This window comes from Plecotus auritus (assembly GCF_963455305.1).
Source record: "Plecotus auritus genome assembly, chromosome: 1".
NCBI classification, from domain to species: domain Eukaryota; kingdom Metazoa; phylum Chordata; class Mammalia; order Chiroptera; family Vespertilionidae; genus Plecotus; species Plecotus auritus.
The window spans coordinates 170,625,730-170,647,054 of record NC_137770.1 but is presented as its reverse complement, the minus strand read 5'-3'; the positions used below and the strand labels follow the sequence as shown (position 1 = coordinate 170,647,054).

The 21,325-nt window shown below is 39.3% G+C and overlaps 1 protein-coding gene across 3 annotated transcripts in view; it reads right to left on the bottom strand.

The window, feature by feature from the left end:
- The window catches only part of PAPSS1 (3'-phosphoadenosine 5'-phosphosulfate synthase 1), a 181,015-nt gene that overhangs the window by 6,212 nt on the left and 153,478 nt on the right, over positions 1-21,325 (bottom strand). For all 3 annotated transcript variants that reach the window (XM_080642893.1, XM_080642892.1, XM_080642891.1), the window contains one exon: positions 13,307-13,536. In XM_080642893.1, coding sequence (XP_080499019.1) covers positions 13,307-13,536 — 230 coding nt within the window. The remainder of the gene's footprint in view (positions 1-13,306; positions 13,537-21,325) is intronic.

Genomic DNA, 21,325 nt, shown 5'->3' with positions numbered 1-21,325 from the left:
TGAGGGACCTGTGGTGGTTTGCAGGCTGGCCATGCCTCCAGCGACCCAAGCGAAGGCCCTGGTATTTGGGATTTACGTATCTTCTATAATTGAAACTTTGTAGCTGTGAGTGAATCCAAGCCTCCTGCTTGCTCCGTGGCTGCAGCCATTTTTGTTGGGATTTATTTATCTTCTATAATTGAAACTTTTTAGCCTTGAGCAGAAGAGGCCAAGGCAGGCCAGGGCTGCTGAAGCTTGGCTTCCTCCATCGCCGGGGGCAACTCAAGCCTCCTGCTCTCTCTAGCTCCGTGACTGCCACCATTTTTGTTGGGATTTATTTATCTACTATAATTGAAACTTTGTAGCCTTGAGTGGAGGCCTAGGCCAGCCAGGGTGTGCGGAAAGCTTGGCTTCCTCCATTGCTGGGGAAACCCAAGCCTCCTGCTCTCTCCATGGCTGCAGCCATCTTGGTTGGGTTAATTTGCATACTCGCTCCTGATTGGCTTGTGGGCGTGGCTTGAGGGTGTAGCGGAGTGATGGTTAATTTGCATATTACTCTTTTATTAGATAGGATACAGTACATACACACCAACGACTAAGAATTCTTAAGAATGAGGTAAAAAAAAATCATCTTTTCACAACCAGATAAATAGCTTTTTGTCTTTCTAGGAACTAGAAAGCAGTGGATGACATCATACATGACAAATTTCAAAACTTTTATTTCCAAACCAAGACCAATTGAAATACGCAAAACCTTTAGAACTTAATGAACCCAATCCTTAATTCATCATGTTTTCCTCACACCATCTCAGTCTTACAAATAAAAGTTAGAAAACTGCTTCTATCAGACAATCAGTCAAATATCAAATTGCCAGGGTTTCCTGAAGTCACCGCAGTCAACTCAATTTTCTTTACCATACCGGGTCACAAAATCTGTAATCTATTAACAGTGTAGGAGAGCAGGGGTTTTTTGGTGGCTTTTCATTTTCTTTACTGAGGTATAATTAGCATATCACATTGTATTAATGTCAGGTGAACAACATAATGGTTGGATATCTGTATTGGGAAATTATCACCACAATAAGCCTAGTTAACATCCATTGTCATACACAGTTACCAAAAACAAACATTTTGTCTTGTGATGAGAACTTTTAAGATCTACTTGCTTAGCAACTTTCAAATATGCAATACAGTATTATTAGGTCTAGTCACCATGCCTGACATTACATCCCCATGACTAGAAGTTTGTAGCTTTTGACTAACTTCACCCATTCCCTCCCGCCTCTGGCAACCACCCATCTGTTCTCTGTATCTCTGAGCTTGAGAACAGGGGTTTTTTAACTGAGTGCCAATGAACAGGTTTCAAAAGGATCCACAAATATCCTGCTGGGCAAAATTCTGGGTTTCTGTGCTCCCTCAATTAGAAAAAGTTACATCACTTTTCATCTGCTTCTGAAAAAAAGAGCCTCTGATTACTGAAGAATGGCTCAATTTTCAGGAAACTAATCCTGGAAGCTCTTAGATGCCCATCACCACATAAAATTGCCTGGGCTGAGGCATCTGGCTGAGCTCCCCTCAGCAGGCTGCCCAGGACTGTTCTAAGCAGACCGCTGACATGCTTGGATGCTGTGCCCTGTACAAGGCCTCCCACTAAGGCAGGAGGTTATACAGACAGAAATGATACATTTTCAAAGCGTTTTTAAAAAGTAGAAGCCCAAAGAGCTTAATTATTTACAAGTTAACCATAAAAATTAAGTGAACCCAAGTACTGAATTCTAGGTAACAAGGACATTGGTCTAACTATGTTAAACAATTTCCTTTCTATTTGTCACAGATTTCTTAATGTTTTTGTTATCTGCTTTCTACTATTGTGGCATATGTGACTATCTTCATTTATTTAGAAACCAGGATGTCTAGTACTCTGAAAACACATAGATCAGCTCCAAATATCAAAGTAGGAAGAAGTCTCTGAGGGAAAAAGGAATGCTTCTTTTTCATTTGTCAATGATGAAATAAGTAAGAAGAGCATAAGGGCCCTAGCTGGTTTGGCTCAGTGGATAGAGCATTGGCCTGTGGACTGAAGGGTCCCTGGTTCGATTCTGGTCAAGGGCACATGCCCGGGTTGTGGGCTCCATCCCCAGTGGGGGGCGTGCAAGAGGCAGCTTAGCAATAATTCTCTCTCATCATTGATGTTTCTATTTCTCTTACCCTCTCCCTTCCTCTCTGAAATCAATAAAAATATTTTTTAAAAAGGAGAGCATAAGATACCCAAATATGTCAATATTGTTACAAACCATTGGTTGCTACCTTATCTCCTCCTCCCCAGGGCCAACATTTTACAACAAATAGGACAGGTGCCCACAACAATGAATTATGTGGCTCCAAGTGTCAACAGGGCTGAGTTGAGAAAGCCTGCTAACTGGCACAATAGAAGGGGAAAGATCAATTCATGGAACATATGATTTGTGGCTATTTCCTCCTGGACCTCTTTACCAGATCAGTGACTGGATACGGCACAGCTCTACACTCAAGGGAGATCACAGCCTGATCTCAGTAAGTAGTGCAGCATTTGAAGGCACAGGTATAGAAAAACGATACCCCATGTTTGTAAGGGGAAAGGGTGAGAAGAAGTAGGACTAGGTGGGACAGGCAGATACCACAATCCCTCAGTGATACCTAAAGACATGAGTAGAAGTCCTTCCCGCCAGTCTCATTCTGAAGCACACAGGGACCTACACAGTGTGATCATTCATCCCTGTCACCATTCATCCCTGTCATCATTCACTGCACACACCCCATCAGGACTCATGGCACAGTACAGTACCAGAACTGACAATAAGGAGCCTTGAGATGTGCACAGAGAACTTCTAACAGCATGGAAAGATGCTCATGAAAAGTAAATAATAAAAAGCAAGAACAAAGTTCTACTGTATTATACACTCAATTATGCTCAGCTATGTTAAATGAATGCACAGAAAACTATAAGCAAAGCACATAAAATAATGGGTGGTGACATGAGTGCTCTTTTTCTCCTTTTAAATACTTCCATAATTTTATTTAAAACATATTCATTGGTTGGCCACTGGGAAAACTCATTCCATTCATCCTTTATTCACCTGAGAATTTATCAAATCAGGGTATCCCACTCACCATGAAGGAGGAACTGCCCCTAGGAACATCACGGAGACCTATTTCCCTTCCACCAGCTGGAGTATTAGGAATACCTTGTAATGCTCTGCTGGGAGCCCCAGATCACTCTACTCTTAGCACTAACACTAAGGGAAACATTTCCCTGGGAACTGTCTCATTGCTTCTTCCACTTTTCCTCTAGTACTGGCAGGTGTGTCCATTCATCCTCCCAGAGGAGTCAAACCTGGTCAGGGTTTTGAAATAGAGAAAGAGGAGACCTTTGACCTGCACTAATTCAAGGCTACCTTGGTCTCCCTGGCTCTAAAACAATAAATCTTCCATCTGCGCCAGCTCACTAGAGTTCTAATCGGGGCTTCCGCTGTTGGCTACTTCTCAGTGCATGTCCCTCTGCCCACAACCACCTTCTCTCTTATAAATGTTATGACTGATGAAAAGCAGCACATGGGTAGTGCTGGGTTTTATAATGAAAATACTATGGCCCTAGCTGGTTTGGCTCAGTGGACAGAGCGTCGGCCTGCGGACCCAAGGGTCCTGGGTTCGATTCCGGTCAAGGGTACATGCCAGGGGTTATGGGTTTGATCCCTAGTAGGGGGCATGCAGGAGGCAGCCAATCAATGATTCTCTCTCATCATTGATGTTTCTATCTCTCTCTCTCCCTCTCCCTTCCTCTATGAAATCAATAAAAATATATTTTTTTAAAAAAGAAAATACTATGAAATCTCCTTAAGTATCATTCATTCCTAATGTTAACCATCAAAGAGAGAAAAAGATTACTTTTATTTTTTTTCTAGAAAACATAAGCTTCTCTACTTCTCTAGAGTGGTCTATGAATGGATAAAGACAAATAATATACATTTCCATATTATCTATTTCATTGCTGATCAAAGGAAGTATTCCATAAAAATTGGGGAGAAAATTATCAGTATATTGGTTAATAAATGTCTCTTAATTAAGGGAGCAAAATGCAAAAAAGTATTTTGTTTATGAACTGTTTTATAAAATGTAAAGTCAGAATCTTGCTATCAGAACACTTTCAGAATCACAGTATTATTGTAGAAAGCATAACATGTACCTTGTATAAAATAATGATGTTGTCAGAAACACAATCACTACACTAATTCCATTGTATTTTTATACCTACCAATTCTTTCCATTAAAACCCCTTGCCTGTCACCTCTGGAATTCCAGGGAACACTGAACTAAAATGTTTTATTGTTGGTGGTGGTGTTTGTTTTGAAATCCAGGAGGAGAGGGGAGGATGAGAGAAGATATTAGATTTATGTATTTAGTAAGAAAAAAATCAGCCTTCATTTAATATAGCAATTATACTTTAAATCCTAATGACTGTGTCTCCTAAAGATGTTTTGAGTCAATCCATATCTCCCAATTCCTGTCACAATCTAGGCAAACCTAAGCTCCCATTAACTCCTGCTGGCACAAATACACACCTTGACACTGAGGATTTTAATATCACAGTTTTGTGACCAAATATCTGGTTCTTTTTTGCAATTTGGTCTCTGGCTCTGCTTGAGTGACTAAGCAGCTTTGCAGTTTGAACTGTGACAAACTGCACTCCCTATACTGTTTAAACATTGCTTGTTTTACAGCTTTGTTTTGCAAGCTCCAAGGAAAACCCAGGCAGTGGCCAGTGTCTTGTGACAATTCTGCTGACGTTATGATACTGACCCTTGGTCGTATCTCATGATTCCACCTGCTGATCCTAAATTAGCAAACACTGGAAAGCCCGGTTGCCTAACCACCCAGAAAATGTAGAGTGCATACTCACAGCTCTGCTTCCCTTCCCAATCAATCCCCTTAAAGGTCGGCCTCCTGTGGTTTTTGTCCTTAAATGCCCTGCCCTACCTCTCCCTCTTCAGAACTCGCTTTGTTTGTACTGGAAGCTGTGTCTCCCGGGCTTGCAACCCATGCTTTTGAGAATAAACCTCTTGATTTAAATTCCAGGGTCTTGGAAATGTGTTGATAACAATGACCTCCCCTCCCAATTTTCTCTTGCCTGTATTGCTAGGTTATTTCTTTATGATTATGTGCCATGCAGATAGTTTCAAACTTATCTTCGTTCTTATAAACAACGCAAGCATAGCTATTTCTGCAATCTATTATTTGGTAATTCTATTGCGCGAAGTCTGTGCAGGTCTGTTCTGCTGACTGTAGTTTCCACTTTTTCTGGCTTTGATGCTCCGTTTCCTGTGTACTTTCTCATTTTGGGCTGAAATTGTTCAGTCAGCTTGTGTAATTATTTATTGGAATAAGATGAGTCCTAAAACAAAGGTGTTAACGCCCCAGAAGGATTTTGTTTGCTTTTACTGAATACTTTGAGGCACATCTGGTCAAGAACCATCTAAAACCAGTGTGTGAGATGAAGACTTTCTGGCTGTTTACTGTTTTGTTTTGATGCATCCAAATAATATGTGCTTGGTCCACTGGAGCAGAGTTTGGGCTCCGGGATATAAAGCTCAGTGCTCCGCTCACCTTCTCCCAGGGGAGTGGACTGGGTTCACTTCAGGTTCCTCCTTACACTGAGGTGGGAAGGAGTCCCAACTTAACAGGATTGTCTCCTGCTGGACTGTGACCTAAGACAGGACCATGATAATCAATACTCAAGTGTGCTAGGTCTACCAGGATGAGAGCAGCTTCAGTGCTCAGCTTACCTGGACTCCAGCCTTCACTTAAGAGTTTGGCCTTACAGTTCTTATAATCATCTTATCATTATCTTATCATCTTATCAATACTTTGATGAAAATGTTTTCTTTTATCCAGAATTTTTAGTTAATTTCTTAGGAGAATCAATCTGTGTAATGTAACCTAATTACCAAAAACCTGAACATCCTAATATCTAATGCATACTATTACCAACTCTATCTTTTAAAAATCAATATTGTAGTAACAATGTATGGTATCAGTCTGGTACTGAAAATACAGAGGGAACACTTTGTAAAGTAGATGACTGTCTAACCACTGCTTAGTACACCTGAAACTAATACAAAATAATATTGAATGTAAACTATAATTGAAAAAAAATGTTAATAAAAATAAATAAATAGCCCTAGCCGGTTTGGCTCAGTGGATAGAGCATCGGCCTGCAGACTGAAGGGTCCTGGTTTGATTCCAGTCAAGGGCACATGCCCAGGTTGCAGGCTTAATCCCCAGTAGGGGGTGTGCAGGAGGCAGCCAATCAATGATTCTCTCTCATCATTGATGTTTCTATCTCTCTCTCCCTCTTCCTTCCTCTCTGAGATAAATTTTAAAAACAAAACAAAGCAAAACAAACAAACAAATAAATAATCTATTCCAGTTCCTACCTTTCATAGAACTGCCTTATCTGGTCCCTGTCTATATCATCCTCCTCCTTTCACTCTCTGTTCTACCCCACCTAGCCTTCTTTTCAAATATTCCATAAATCTTTTCACCTCAGGATCTTTGCATGTGTTTATCCCTTTGTCCAGAATGCTATTACCTCCTTCTTTATCAAGGAAATGCCTACTATCTTTTGGAGCTCATCCCAAATGTCACTTGCTCCAGGAACCCATCCCTGATAACCCAGAAGTGGTGAGATAAGTGCTGGCAGAGCTTCCTATAAGTCTTCTGCAAAGCACTTATGACCCTTAATTAACTGTGGTTACTGGTTTACCGCCTGTCATCTTCTCTAGAATATAAGTCCCATGAGGGCAACAATAATATTTACCTATTTCCAATTACTGTGCCTATACCTAGCAATTTCATGTACGTAGTACAGATTCAATAAATAGTTTATGAATGAATAAAGCCTAGCAAAGCTAGAAAGTTTTGTCCTAATATCAATATCCGCTGTTGACTTTAAAATAAGACTATTATATACAAATATAATATATAACTTTATTTTCAAAGATACAAATACTAGTACATCCCTAATTATGATTCAAATGTACAAACAAAGAAGAGAATACAATAGACTGGAAATTAGATCCTATCTATTAACAGTCATGCTATAACACCCCTTGAATATGCAAAGATCTACAAACACAGGATGATGCTCAGTAAATTCATGCAATTACAGTAAAAACTTCTAGAAGTTTTCAGAAGAAACATCAAAATTAATGAAAGCAAAGTATTTTATTTTATGAGTTAATGGAAAAGAAAGTTCCTCTGTACTCTGACAAAAATTCTTATGTATTAAAAAGACCACATGTCAAGAAAGGGAAAGAAAAGAATACACAGAAGCAGTATTTCAGTGGTCAACATGACAAAACTTAGATGTGAAGAGTGAGGTGAAAAAGGACTTAAAGACTCTATATAATGGGAAGAACAAGTAACTAAGGAAATTTAGGATTTGAAAATAGGTGGAGGAAAAGGGAATGTTGTTTCTGGGTATTTTAAGTAATATCAAGAAATCTAAGCAGAAATGCCCATTAGTGGGGTAGACAGAATTTTAAGATGGCCCTCATGACCTTCACCCTATGGCATCACTACCATGATATGTTATCATATGGCAAAAGGACCTTGCAGACACAATTAGTTACTAAAGTACTGACCTAAAATAGTGAAATTATCTGAGTCAGTCTATCCTAATTATTCAAGCCCTTTAAAAGAAGATTTTCTTGGCTGATGGAAGAAGGGAAGTCAGGGAGAGCTGAAGCATGAGACATATTCGCCATGACGGAGGCTCTAGGCTGAGATGGAAGGGCCCACAGGGAAGGACCTCAAAGTGGCTTCTACCGTAGGAGCAGAGAGCAATCCTCAGCCAACAGTCAGTAAGAAGACAGGGACCTAAGTCCTAAAACTGTAACAAACTGAATTCTGCCAACAAGGGTCATCTTGAAAGTGGATTCTTTTTAGAACCTTCAGGTAAGAGCCCAGCCTGGCCAGAATCTAGTTTAGCCCACCCAGACTTCTGACCTAAAGAACTGTGAGGTAATAAATGAAGACTGTTTTGCCGAAACCGGTTTGGCTCAGTGGATAGAGCGTCGGCCTGCGGACTGAAAGGTCCCGGGTTCGATTCCGGTCAAGGGCATGTAACTTGGTTGCAGGCACATCCCCAGTAGAAGGTGTGCAAGAGGCAGCTGATCGATGTTTCTCTCTCATCGATGTTTCTGACTATCTATCCTTCTTCCTTCCTCTCTGTAAAAAATCAATAAAATATATTAAAAAAAATAATAAAAAATAAAAAAAAATAAAATAAATGAAGACTGTTTTAAAGCCACTGCATTTGTGATAATGTGTGGCCAGCAACAGAAAGCTGACACAGCATCTGGAAACAGTGACATATATATAGCTTTAAGAGTTGCCACAGCCCAGCCGGGTGTAGCTCAGCAGTTGAGCGTCGACCCAGGAACCAAGAAGTCATCGATCCGATTCCTGGTCAGAGCATATGCCCAGGGTTGCGGGATCAATCCCCAGTGGGGGGCATGCAGGAGGAGGCCAATCAATGATTCTCTCTCATCATTTATGTTTCTATCTCTCTCTCCCTCTCCCTTCCTCTCTGAAATCAATAAAAATATATATATATATAAAAAAAAAGAGTTACCGTAAAGAAACTGCTATAATAAATGAGCTTTCCTGTGGAAAGTACACAAAAGAAGGGAAGAATATATGAAAAGGCCTTGAAGGACACCTACAATTAGAATGTGTTTTTTTAATTAAATCTTTATTGTTGGAAGTATTACATATGTCCCCTTTTTTTCCTCATTGGCCTCCTTCTATCCCACCCCCACCCAGAATGTGTATTTTTTTAATGACACTAATACTATATGATTTTGAGTATACTCCAGTATATAAAAAATACAAAAAAAAATACTCTATTGATAATGTGGAAATAACTGAACAGCAAACATTTACATCCACCTGTCCCTTCATTTACCCATTTCCAAAAGGCACATTCACTCATGTGTGCTTTTTGTTAGCTGCTATTTCAATCACGTGAATCATAATCTTACATTTACCCAAATACAAAGATTTACTGCTTAAAGGAGAAAAAAGTTACCCCCCAAACAAGTATCCCTAAAAGTTTGTAATATCTGAAAGAAGGGACTTTAATCTTATAGTCCTAAAACTAAATTTCCTTGAGTCTCTATTATAGCTAATATGAACCTACTTAACTTCCTAAGTATAAACAGATGATTTTTATCATAATTCCTATCAATAATATCTTGCCTGAAATTTTTATGAAGCTGTTTTTTTCTCCCTAAACCTTGTCTTACACTGGTATTTAGTCAAATCAAAAGCTATAAAATCATTAATTACATAAAAGTTGGCATTGAACAATGTCCATTAATCAAATCTAAGCCAACATCATAGGCACATAATTAATAACTGTTTTCTCACTACATCAAAGACTATTGCCTTTCCACAAAATTTTAATCACTTTCCAACATATTCCCATCAACTTAATTATATTTGAACACAATATAAAAATTTAGAAAACTAAGGCAGTTTTATAGCCTCCCAAGTTACAATTTATTAAGATTTGCTAACTCAAAAAAAATTCCAAGAAAATGAGCTGCTCATGCAACTAATATAGAATTCATCATTGGAAAATCTTATGAGAACTGATGTAATTATTTAGCTTTTGAATGATTAAAAGAGAGACTTAAAGCAATATTACCCAGGAAACATGAAAGTTATCAAGGGCCTCCCAGCCCATTAGTCAACTAACTACATACAGATGAGTTCTAGGGTCCTGCATGTGATTAAATCAGCTGATCATGCAAAGAAGCCACAGTAATGAAACAGCGGCACAAGGATCATGTAAAAGAAAAGCTCTGTCTCTCTTTAGTTTTGTCTCCTGAACTCGTAATGATGTAAATGCACCTGAGTTTTATGCATTTGGCCACTAGCTGAATGATTCTGTTTTTCTCTCCTCTCTCTGTAAGTGACTGATCATTACTTTCAAAACATCTCATACACAATTAAACCAATACATTGCATGCTGGGTGAGAAGCAAAGTTTCCTGGCCCAGCACTCCATCTCTGACACTCAATGTTTTATAAACTTGTAGAAAGGCAATGCTGGGGAGCTTCCAAAAGAATTTCCAAAGTAGGCTTCTCCCTAGAATAAGTACAGTAGTTCTACCCTTATCTGAGGGGTGTACATTCCAAGACCCTCCCCAGAGGATGCCTGAAACCCCAGATAGTATTGAACCTTATATATACCATGTTTTTTCCTATACATATATACCTATGATAAAGTTTAACTTATAAATTAGGCTCAGCAAGAGATTAACAACAACTAATAATAAAATAGAACAATACTAGTATACTGTAATAAAGGTTATGCAAATGTGGCCCCTCTCAAATTATATAACTGTACTCACGTTTTTACTCAAAGGATGCATGTTACAGCTTGTCTTTGGCATATCCGAATTGTAGGCATCACTACTCTTGCACTTTGGGGCTATTATTAAGTAAAATAAGAATTCCTTGAACACAAGCATTGTGATACTGCAACATTCAATCTGATAACTGAGATGGCTACTAAGTGACTAACAGGCGGGGAACACACAGCACAGATATGCTGGACAAAAGGATGATTCGTGTTCCCGGGCAGGACAGATGAGATGGCCTGAGATTTCATCACACTACTCGGAATGGTGTGCAATTTAAAACCTGAAAATTGTGTATTTCTGAAGTTTACCTTTAATATTTTCGAACCAGAGTTGACAGCAGGGTAAATGAAACCATGGAAAGCAAAACTGCAGTTAAGGGAAACTATTGTAAGTTAGAAACCCTGTTGGTGACCCTACATTAATTTTAACCACAAAAGGACAGAATTATATTCTAAACATTTTACTTTCCTTAATATTTAATTTATATTTTCACTTTCAATTACCTTTTGTGGTAGCATAGTTCAAGGTTTACTATAATTGCTTTTATTTTTCTTCAAATTCTTTTTTCTTAAGCTTCTAAGGCATCACTTTGGTAGAAACAGTCTATTTAAAACTCTTAGAACATGAATTTTATAGTTGCTTTTTTTTCTCCAGAATTATTTATGTTATTAAATGAGAAGCCAACAAACTCCTCTGATAATAGTCTTTCTTTATTCAGACAACTTATCACTTATCTCAAAGAAATTAAATGACACATATATGGCCCTCTTAGAAACAAGAGAATGTTTTTATTTTTAAAAAAGGTTTCTTTTCCTTTCTTGTTTCCAGTGTTACAAAATGGGCCACACCAATTGAAGATACAGGGTCAGGGTCAGGTCAAGATCATTTCTCAACATAGAGTCAACTGTAAACAACCATGGAAAAAAGAATGCAAGATTTTTTAAAGGAAAGAAATGGGGAAAAAAATAGATACAGAGGCAAAGAAGCATTGAACAGACTGTCAAACTACAGCGGGAAGGCAGGGGAGGTTGGGGGGGGGGCGCTGTAAGAGATCAACTGAAGGACTTGTACGCATGCATATAAGCATAACCAATGAATACAAGACACTGGGGGGGAGGGGCAGGTAAAGGCATGTACTGGGGGGTAGGGGAGGCCGGCGGGGAGGTCAATGGGGGGAAAAAAAAGGAGACATATGTACTACTATTTGTAATACTTCAAACAATAATAAAAAGAAAAAAGAAAAGAAAAAAGAATGAGAGCTCTCAGATCGAAGGTTACTACCGTCAATTTTCAATTAGTACCCATCAGTAGAGGTGACACTGATAAAAAATAAGTAAAAAATAATTATCGGTTCTATTTACTGAACATGAACTGTAACTTGTACTAAAAAAGCAGGTATACTAAATAAGCAGATGTAATCATACTAAATAAGCAGCAATCAAGAAAATAATCCATATGTACAAGCACTTACTAAAGACAGTGGTCGGCAAACTCATTAGTCAACAGAGCCAAATATCAACAGTACAATGAATGAAATTTCTTTTGAGAGCCAAATTTTTTAAACTTAAACTTCTTCTAACGCCACTTCTTCAAAATAGACTCGCCCAGGCCGTGGTATTTTGTGGAAAAGCCACACTCAAGGGGCCAAAGAGCTGCATGTGGCTCACAAGCTGCGGTTTGCCGACCACTATACTAAGACAGAAAAATAGCCCTAACCGGTTTGGCTCAGTGGATAGAGCGTCCGCCTGCGGACTCAAGAGTCCCAGGTTCGATTCCGGTCAAGGGCATGTATCTTGGTTGTGGGCACATACCCAGTGGGAAGTGTGCAGGAGGCAACTAATCAATGTTTCTCTCTCATCGATGTTTCTAACTCTCTATTGCTCTCTGTAAAAAATCAATAAAATATATATTTTTTAAAAAAGACATAAAAATAAGTAGGTGCGACAGAACATGGAAAGAACTACAGATTTTGAGCAAGGCAGGAATCACCTTGTCCACGGCCATCATTCTTAAGATGAAGAACAAGGTGAGAGAGCACATAGGACTCTCAAGTCACACAACAAGGATGGGCTAGAACCCATGATTTCGGATTCTAAAGCCTCACCTTACCACTCTATATCATGGAGAGTAGTACCTACTGATAGCATCTACAGATAGAAATTAATAAAATTTCATCAATCAATAAATCCATTCTTAAGACTACCAATAATTTGTCCTAAAAGCCTGCTAGTTTGTTGCTCCTCCTAAGATCTCTGAAGAAAGAAGCTGCACTCTTACTGGTCAGGAGCACCAACTGTGGAGCCACCATGCTTAGGTTCAGTTGTTGAGCTGACATTTACTGATTACGTGATCTTTTACAGTTATTTGACCTTTGTATGCCTCAGCTTACTACTAATCTATACACTGGGAATAATATCAGCACCTACCTCATAAGATTGCTGTAGGGAAGAATTAACATCTGTACAATAATTAGGATAGTGCCTGTCACATAGTGATTGCAAGAATATTAAACTTTCTCACTACATAAATGATGTAGGCTTAGCAGAGCAATGTTCATCACTACGTCCTTGGACCACTTCTGTATGCTAAGGTACAGTAGATATGGCGGACATAGAAATGTCAATTCTGCCTTTAAATACTTCAAGACAAAATTCCTGTAATCATAAAACCAGACTCAATATTTTATTTCTAACTTCTGGGATATCGAGAAATTAGTTTCCTTGGTCTGCCTTTCTCTGAATTAGGTACGACGAAGCTTGTCATCAGTGAAGCTGTAAAGATGAGACAGCACAGGAAAGCCCGGGGGGCAGCTGAGAATACAGGTATTTCACAGATATGTGCAGAGGATGTAAAACTTACTGTTCAGAGTCATAGTAATCCATATGCTTCTTTTTTTTGTTGTAAGCTGCAACACGAAAGGGAACTATTTCCAGAGTGATTAGGCCAGGGGCCATTGTCAGCACTTTGGCGCCGTGAGTTGGCTCGTAAAGGTCCTTCCCCGTTTCTGGATGAGGCATGCCAGCGGGATCTCGTCCAACAATGTAGAAATTGGCTCCTGCCACCATCCTCGCTCTGCAGTGCCACTGGACCTGGAATAACAGTTTTCCTATTAGATCATCATGCCTTTATGATGAGTCCTAAGAAATAGTAAAGGAATAAATAAATATACTTCTCATATGAACCAAATTTAAATGTATAACCTCGGGAAGCCATAAACAGAACTGGCAACCCCTCTCCCTCAAAAAAAAAAAAAAAAAAATCTGAAAGTATAAATGTGTACAGTGTTTATGCATACATATTTATATTTTTTTACTTAAAGGAAATATGTGAGTACATGTGTCTACATGTATGATTTTACACAACTGCTAGATATCATTTATTCATAGTTCAAAATCTAATCTAGGAGGTTAGAAGTCGGCTAGGGACTGATCCTTTCATGGAAGTGAATGGAAGGGGCTTCTGGGATAACGGTAATGTTCTGTTGTTTTCTTGCCATTTTCTTGACAGATAAACTGACAAATTAAATTGTATATATTTGAAGTATGCAACATGTTGACTTGATATATGTATATGCTATGAAATATTTACCACAATCAAATTAACACAGTCATTACCTCACATAGTTACCTGTGTGTGGTGAGAACATTTAAGATCTGAGCAAATTTCAAGTATACATACAGTATCATTAACGATAGTCACCCTGCTGTATATTAGATCCTCAGAATTTATTCATTTTATAACTAAAAGTTCGTAACCTTTGACCAATTTTGGAAATAATAGAAATTAACACAATTTCATCAGTCAAAGGGAGATAAATTCATTCTTAATACTAAAAGGATTTTATCAGCAATTAATCACTTTGCAACTTTAGTCCACGTTGATGTCAGTTCTAGGCGTGCCTGGCAATGCTCTGTTTCTGGATCCGAGCCGAGGGCTGGCAACGAGGCTGTGCTCACTATAGAAGTTCATTAAGCTGTATGTGCACTGTGACTTCTGTACTTTTTCTGTTATACTTTCATTGGTTAAAAAAACTACTGGATGCAAATGATTAAACTAATTTGACTACTTATATAAACTGTTACTGAGAAAACATGTAGCTAAGTGACTATGACCCAGGATATCAGGCAAGAATTAAACAAGGCATTTGGCTGCATGCAAATCTAGCTTTGAAGCCCATACTTTCACATTAAGACATAGTTTAAAAACAAAAATCAGCACAGGGATGGGCAAACTTTTTGACTCGAGGGCCACAATGGGTTCTTAAACTGGACTGGAGGGCCGGAACAAAAGCATGGATGGAGTGTTTGTGTGAACTAATATAAATTCAAAGTAAAGGAGCGGAGGGGAGAGCAAGAGAACCGGATAGACCAGCCGGATCCGGCCCGTGGGCCGTAGTTTGCCCACGGCTGGCTCTAATACCTAGAATTTAGAAGTTAAAGTAACTGTAAGAGATCATCATTCTCATTAAAATTTGAAGTAAACCCAAGGTTTGACTTGGCCAATAAAGTATGGCACAAACACAGGTCTAGAAATGTGTTTTTAGTTCCCTTTCTTTCCATGTAAGGCTCCATTATTTAGTGATTTTTACAAAACCATCTCTGTTCTGCATGAAAATAAGGTACACATAATGAACACTACACATCGTTTTCATTTTCTCTCTCTTGACCGTTTCTCTTATAACAGGTACTTGTATATTTATCAACATGCCTAGAGAGCACAATAGCACGAGGGCAATCACCCCATACCCGAACTGCTCACCCTGCAGAGTTTGCTTTTTCCGTTGTTGCTACTGATATCCACCTTTTTATTTCCAAATGACAATCATAACCTGTCATGTCTTGACTGTTTAGTTTCAGATACTATAAAATGTAGACATTATTCCCACATTATTTTTCCTATTATAAAAGATGATGTTTGGTTTTTACTCCACTCTCATTCCCTATCCCATTTATCCAATAAATACAGTGATACATTTTTGATGAAATCAACATTCACCTGTAAAAATAAATGTTTTAAGTAAACTAATATATGAAACATGTGAGCAGTTAGAACAGAACCTAGTACAGAGTAAGTACACAACAAACGTTCGCTGTTATTATGGTCTTTATTTTATCCCCTCCTTGTACAACTGTTTGTTTTTCCTAGAGTTAATAACTGTCTTGATTTTTTCCACTCATTTAGTTTTTCATATACCTCTGTGTCTATGTACCCGGTACTACCCTTCTTCCTGAGAACACAGTGAAGCACAATTCCCAGCCTCCCTTGCAGTGTGACCATGTGGCCGAGTTCTGGCCAAAGGAATGAGAGCCAAAGTGATGTGTGCCACTTCCAGCTGAGGAATGCTAACAAGCCTCCTGAGTGCTATCTTAGTTCTTCTCTCCCCATTTGGCAGCTGAATAGAGAGGACCCCAAGGTCCTATAACTACACCTTTTTCTGCTATAGTATTAATTCTATGTGCATTGAGCCACAATAAAATAAAAAGGAAAGAAAGAAAATTCTGCCCACTCCCCTCTGCCCCTTCACCGTATTCACACAAAAGACCTTTGCTAGTTCAGACTCAGAATTTTTATCGAGGTCAGAATTTTATCATCAATTAACTACTTTGCAACTCTACTTAAATGAAAAATCTTTTCTGCTGCATGCAAATTAATGGCTGCTTGCACAGCATTAAACTAAAAGGACAGTCTAAGTTCTCTGAATTTAGGTAAACTCACTTTGCTCATTAAGTATGTATGTCTAGGCATTTAAATCATTCAAACACCAAAAGGTCCCCAAACAGCGAATGTATGGCTTAATTTTAATATTTAAGAAAGCTCAGATCATTTAATCCAACCAGCTCCATCACTTAAAACAAGAGGAAACTGAAGCCCAGGAAACTTAGCACCTTATTGGGTCACAGAGCATGTGGTTGGTGGCAGTGGCCAGTTCTAATTTTGTCTTGTAAAATTACCAGTCAATTAAATTGCACTTGGACTTCTAGAGGTTACATGAGTAAATTAAAGGTAAACACACCAAACAAGGAGTCAACATTCTCCTGCAGGTGACCTGGATTATTTTAATTTACAATTTAGTGAGTGGTTTCCCCATGAGAATACTTGTAAAACTATAACAGACGTGAATAAGCAAAAAACATAACTCTTCCAAGAATACCTGGTGTGAGTTAACTTATAACCTACTGAAAAGGTGATATGCTTTAATGAAGAGACTGCAAGTCAGTCCAGAGCCCTTGCTGCATCTGGTTAAGCACACAGGCTGTGGAGTCAGGCTGTCCTAGATTTACACCCTGACTTTGCCCCTTACTAATTGAATGCCCTCAGGCAATTTCCTTATATAAGCCTCAGTTTCCAAATTTATAAAAACAAGGATAACTCTTAACACATAAGACTGATGAAAGCACTCAGGACAGCACCTGGCCCTCAATAAAGGACAAACATTGCTGCTGTTACTATTATTCTGTAAAACATTCCCTGACGATCCCAGTTGAATTAACTGCTTCCTAACTGGTGTTTCTAAAGGAAATCCATTTGCTCTATGAAAAAGAAGGCACACTGCCTAGAAGGTGGTCACTGACAAGTAAGAGCTGTCTGCTTATCTTTCCAGCAGACTGAGGTCAAGATGTAGGATTTATCTCGTTATGCCCAGTGGCCAGCACGATGTCTGAACACTAAATGCATATGGAGGAAATACAAAGCCATGTCCAAAGACTTTCTATAAAGCCTTCTAAGAATCGGCTGATGGTCAAGCTAACAACAAATGACTTATTTTCTGCTTTTCTTGCACCTATGTACCAAATAACAAAGAGCTTTGGCACTTTTTCCTGATTATACAAGTAATTTATTTCGTACGTAACAAACACTGCTGGATGCCTACACAACTGATTTCTCTCTGCCCTGATGACAGGAACTTTATTCCAGAGGATGAGATGCCAGGTCCCAGTCTTCCTTGCCACGCAGCCCATAGCTGAGCAAAAATGGGGCCTCTGGGGAAGTCTGCTGCAAGATCTATGAAAAGCTTTTCTTCCCTAACAAAATTCTCAACTCTCATTTATTGGAAATGTCTTTACCTTTATTTTTGTAAGAAAACAGAATTCCAGATTAACAAGCTTATTTTTTTTGCTGATTTTTCTTAATGATACTAGCTAACCCATTGCTTCCAGTTCGCATTGCTCCTGAGAAGTTAGGCATCATTCCTACTTTTTAAAATATATTTTTATTGCTTTCAGAGAGGAAGGGAGAGGGAGAGAGAGAGAGAAACATCAATGATGAGAGAGAATCATTGATTGGCTGACTCCTGTACATCCCCCACTGGGGATGGAACCTGCAACCTGGGCATGTGCCCTGATCGAGAATCAAACCTTGACCTTCTGGTTCATAGGTCAATGCTCAACCATTGAGCAACACAAGCCAGGCAGCATCAGTCCTATTATTTCCCTAATGTTTCCTCTTCATCTCTCCCTCCCCATCACTCTACTTTCAAGGCTCCTCTTTACATCATTAATTTTCATCAGTGTGAGTACTATGTGCTTAAGTGTTGTTTTCTTTGAATTTATTTTTTCCAAGATTAGAGGTTTCTTGAATTTTTAGGTTGATGTTTTTCACCAATTTCAGAAAATTTTCACCATCGTTTTTTTCAAAAACTTTTTCTGAGACATTTTTCTGTCTCCTTCTCTCAGAACTCCAATTACATATATGTTAGATAGCATGATATTGTCCAGTTACTGAGGCTCTGCTCATTTTCCCCATGCATTTTCTTTCTTTTTTCCAAATTATTTCAATTAATCTGATTCCTAGCTCACTGACCAGTTCTTCTGCCAAATGTTGTCTGATTTTAAGTCCATCCAATAAATGATTTCAATTCAGATACTATGCTTTGTTAGTCCTTGACTTTCCATTTGATTTTTCTTAGTTTCCATTTTTTTCTGAGATTCCCCATCCATGGACCATATTTTCCTTTAAAAAGGTTTAATACTTTTATTTGGTAATTCTAACATCAGCATCATCTCTAGGTCTGTTTCTAGTAACAACCAAGAACTTTCATTCTGCATTGTAAATCACACTTTCCTGTTTCTTCCTATTTCCAGTAATTTGCTATTGTATGTTGGACCTGTGGAAGGTTTGTTTTAAGGAGGTAACTGGCACCTCTTTTTATCTTTCTGTGGCTTGATTGTAAGCCTTGTTGAGCAGGTCTAGCTTTTCTTTTTCTGCCTTTTTTAAAATCCTCACCCGAGAATATGTTTTTTATTTATTTAGAGAGAGGCAGAGAGAAAGAGAGAGAAGGAGAAAGAGAGAGGGAGAGAGACATGGGGGGGGAGAGAGATGAGAGAGAGAGAGAGAGAGAGAGAGAGAGAGAGAGAGAGAGAGAGAGAGAGAGATGAGAGAAACATCTATCGGTTGCCTCCCGCATGAGCCCCAGCCAGGGATCAAACATATAATCTGGGTATGTGACCTGATCAGGAACAGAACCTGCCACTTCTCAGTGTATGGGACAATGCTCCAATCAACTGAGCCACACTGGCCAGGACAGGTCTAGCTTTTTATCAATCTACTGCCTCTCAACTCCAAATTCACCCAAATTATTTAAGATAATGGACTGAACTCTAAGCATTTCTCTATCAGCAAGCACAATGTTGAGTTTTACCAGTAGAGGGCATCATAGGAACGTTGTAGGAGGAAGGGGGTATCAGTGGTGCCTGTGTATGTGTATAACTGGTGGCATTCTGGTCCATGAGCAAACCCAAAGTGCATAATCCTTCATAACCTCAAAGCCCTAGCCTGAATCCAGTGACCACCTCGCCGCCGCCCCCCTAATGCAGACACTGGTGTACCCCAAGCCTCCCAGCAGCAGGGGCTCCCTGACTCCCTTCTGTACCCCACCCACCAACCTGAGCTCACCTGTGCCCAGAGGATTATTTCCTGCATCCCTCTGCACACCAGCATCACACACTGTGCATCTCTCTGGCAGCAGTGGGCTCCCAAACACCCTCTGGTCACCTGTCAGCCTCAGCCTGTGCACCAGCATTGTTTCCTGCTTTCTGGCTCCTGTGAACCAGTTGTGGCCCAGACAGTCCACTGAATTTTTCCTCCATCCACTGGGATAAAACCATAGCTTTTTCAATGAGGTCTGGGGCTAACTCTTAGGGAAGGGATCCTTTTACAAGTTTGTCCTTTCTTTAGTTATCTCCTTCAACCTTAGGGTACCCTTTCAAGTTCACTTGACATTTTTACAGTTATTCCACTACTGAAGTTTAATGATTCTTTAAATTTTCCCTATTCAAATTCTGTGCAATTTCCACCTCCTAATGGGACCCAGACAAACACACTGTCTTGGGTATAAAGGGTGGTCTTTGCTCTTAAGGCATGTTTTTCTGGTGTCTCAGTTCAATGCCTGGAATGTTAACAAGGTCTCTCCATTTGAGTTGGGCTGGAACGTCATCTTCCAACACTGTGTAACCCAACCTCTAACATCCTCACTCCACTCTAGATTATCGCAGCCGTCTGCATCAGGCCTCGTAGAGTCTCGCCCTGCACAAATGCAGTCCAATGAACATTGGGGAACATCCTCTGATGAGCATCTGGTGCCTCAGCTCTGTGCTGTGCCCTCCTTTCCGGTAAGCACTCTGCAGGTCTCGGCAGGTCCAGCAGCCCCCAAATCCAGACTCTGCCTCCTCAGCGCAACAGGAAAAATGTGTTCCACTTGGATCCCCACAGTCGTGCTGTGGTCTGGAAACTACCCCAGGCACCAGACCAGGCTAAACAGGGGGTTCACTGTGTGTGCTCCCCATCTCTCAGGATTCTGCACACTGCCTTCACACAAGTGTTTCACATACTTAATCAATTTTATAGTTGTTTTCAGCAAGAGGACAAGTCCAGTATCCATTACCCCATTATGACCAGAAGCAAAAGTCTAGATATATTTTGAAAGTGATAAGGAACATATTTTTTGTGGACAAACAGACATGGGTTAGGAGAGAAAATGATGATCCCAAGATCTCTGAAGGAACTGGGATCCACTGAGATGAAGGAAGCTACGGATAAAGGAGATTTGGAGGGGTAAAACGAGGCAATTAACATTTTAGGCATGTTAACTTTGAGCTGTATGTTAGAGATTCAAGGTGGCAGGATATATGGGTTTGGAGTTCAGAAAAAAGATGTGACTTACAGATAGATATTTGAGTATCATAAGCATAGAGGCATCTAAAGCAGGGTTAAAAGTATTACATACTTTTAATCAAGTTGGAAAACAAGTAAAGCTAAATAATATATCATGTGATCATGTGTACATGTGATAAAAATGTGTACGTATGTGTGTAAAGGTAAGGAAATAGAAAGTACAAAATTCAAGACTGTGATAACCTGGAGAGGGAGGAGAATGGCCGGAGAGTTACTTTGGAAACTATGGTGTTTCTAGGACGTAAGACTTTGACTCAACAAAGAAAAAACCTGGCTCAATAAATATGCTTCTCTATTTATCATGTCAGTCACAGACCTTTTGTGGTTCTGTAGATTCAAAGTCAGTGACAAAGCAGACACTGAAGTGCATAATGATCAATCTGCTTATGTGAATGAAAACTGGCATAAAATTTCTGACAGACATGTTGGCAAATGTCAAAAACCTAAGCAATTCCAATTCCAGATGACATTGATAGGAGAAGCTGGGAGATGCAAGTTATATTTCTCATGTCAGAGGCAATTCACAGTTGTTCACTCAATAATTTTCAAAGGTAACAAATATGTAAATAATCGCAACTTAATAAACCAACTCATGGACCAATGATGACAGTGCACCCATACACCATATACCACAAGTTATTATTAATCTAACACTGTGCATCTGAGGTCCATGCAAGTTTGTTTTACAAAGCAATATTGATTTATGCT